Source organism: Orbicella faveolata, unplaced genomic scaffold (genome assembly GCF_042242905.1).
Source record: "Orbicella faveolata isolate gen_17 unplaced genomic scaffold, um_ofav_v1 contig_36, whole genome shotgun sequence".
Lineage (NCBI taxonomy): Eukaryota > Metazoa > Cnidaria > Anthozoa > Scleractinia > Merulinidae > Orbicella > Orbicella faveolata.
The window spans coordinates 4,795,001-4,797,033 of NW_028301565.1; the positions used below are offsets into that span (position 1 = coordinate 4,795,001).

The window sequence follows — 2,033 nt, forward strand, 5'->3', positions numbered from 1 at the left end:
ACGTCTTGCAGTGTTACTTAAATGACGGCAGAACCTCTGAATGTAGAGATTTGTGATTATTTTTTTTTATTTTACAGTTTTTGACTACCTGCAGTGTCGTAAGAATGCTATCAAGTTTGTTGATATATCCCGCGTGAAAGCGGTCTTTTGCTAGAACGTCTTAGCCTTAAGCCACCAATTTATATTGTCTAGGGATGGATTTTGTATTCAATCTCATCGCATGAAATAAGAGAAAAATACTACAGTCAACTAATAAAATGACAAGGAGAGATACGGCATATGAACTGATTGAGATCGGGGGCCAGCAAACAAGGCAAGCATTGAGCCAAACGAATTAAAGGCAGGCTGCTTAGGAATTCAGAACGCTAATATGCAGCCTAGTGGAAACTGAACGAAGCTTGTAATCCACGAGGGGTCTAGGCTTTGCGCCGTAATGACCCGTACCATTGTCACATGTAAACGTCTGCAATGCACTATCCAGTCTTTTCAAGTTTTTGATCCAGGTCAACATGCGTTCAGTCTTAGAATCAAGAACTGGGTCGCATAACGGAGTTGCCTTTTTTGGATAGCAAGTTTGTCTGGCAGGTGAAAGAGGTTTTTGGCAGGTGTTGGGAAATATGACCCCTGTTTTACAAAGTGCGACAACACCAAACTTTCCTAGCGTGTAAAGCAAATCCTCGACTGGTTCTAACGCCGTCTTCTGAACGTAACTTACAAAAGCGGTGTCATTAGCGATTTGGAGTGTACAGCTTCAAATCTCGATACCTGGCTAAAAATATTGGCCTTTTTAGCGCCCATATGAACTCCACACCAAGCTTGACTGGTAACAGATCAAGAAATGTAACTTATTTCCTCTTGAAATTCAACGTGAGACGGAAGACGGCAGTGCAACGTGTATTTTGAACATTTAGCTGTGACTAGTTAACATCAACAGGAGATAGACCTGCTCTTACAGGAGCCGGTAACTCTTAAAACTTCAACTCTTTTGACATGTTTAAGCACTTCAGTAGCTCAAAACCTGGTTAACATACAAGGACTAGTAATTGGACTTCACTTACCGAGCGACGGAGAAGAATCTGTACCACTTGTCTTGTGAACTTGCAGTTGAACGAGCAGAGCCAGGACAAAAATAGCTTTGGGAGTGGTCATGCCTTTGCTGACAACGTGGAGATATAGAAATAAAGAAGATTTCCCATGGACGCACTTTAAGCTGCTCCTGCTGTCATTTGGGCGAAGATGACTCAAATCTCTGAGCTCGTCATCTACGACGTACGTTCTATTTTTGACCTCAGGGTGTTTCAGCTGTCGTCGATAATCAAAGCTAGTCAAGGATTGTTTTTAACCAAAAGTTAACGTTTAGTTTGAACTCGCGTAAAATTTTTCTTCAATTGTCTTAAGGGATCGTCTGCTGAAGTACCAAGCTGTCGTTTCTTAATCGTTATATTTAAGTGCAGTCACTTAAATATCTTTACACTAATCCTAGTGATTGATGTGCACTGTTATTCTATATATTAAAGATGATTGAGCTATTTTCGAACATGTCATTTCCCCTTTTATTTCTCTGGACGTACATCCGTTGACACTCTGTTTCGCTATGGAGATTTTCGTTAATATTTCTCATTTACCGTGATGACCGATCGCGACTACTTGATAAGTTGGACTGTTAACTAAAGCTTCTGAAACCATATCGAGTAGACGTATCGGGCTACTTTCGATGCAAACGATTCAGCATTTCCCGGCTCGAAGAGGCCAAGCAACGGAGCCTCTAAAAATGTTAACTTAAGCTTAATGACCGCTAATGAAACGTCGTTAATCATTTTGGTGAGGAGATTTGCACTGTTTAAGTTTATCTGCAGCAAACTTACAGTAACGCCCCTCCTTTGACTACTCGGTCAATATAAACGCATCTCTATTATGACCACCGTCGCTTGGCTCGAAGAAAAACTGTTCGGTCAGTCTCAGTCTGGCTGTATCTACAGCCACCCCGTTGATGAGGAATTGAGATTTTGATGGCGTATACGTGGATTCTACTG

The 2,033-nt window shown here is 41.4% G+C and overlaps 1 protein-coding gene across 1 annotated transcript in view; it reads right to left on the bottom strand.

The window, feature by feature from the left end:
- The window catches only part of LOC110067164 (uncharacterized), a 7,084-nt gene extending 5,738 nt beyond the window's left edge, over positions 1 to 1,346 (bottom strand). The window contains exon 1 of the mRNA XM_020774459.2: positions 1,059 to 1,346. Coding sequence (XP_020630118.2) covers positions 1,059 to 1,149 — 91 coding nt within the window. The 5' untranslated portion in view covers positions 1,150 to 1,346. The remainder of the gene's footprint in view (positions 1 to 1,058) is intronic.
- Between the last annotated feature and the right edge of the window lie 687 nt (positions 1,347 to 2,033).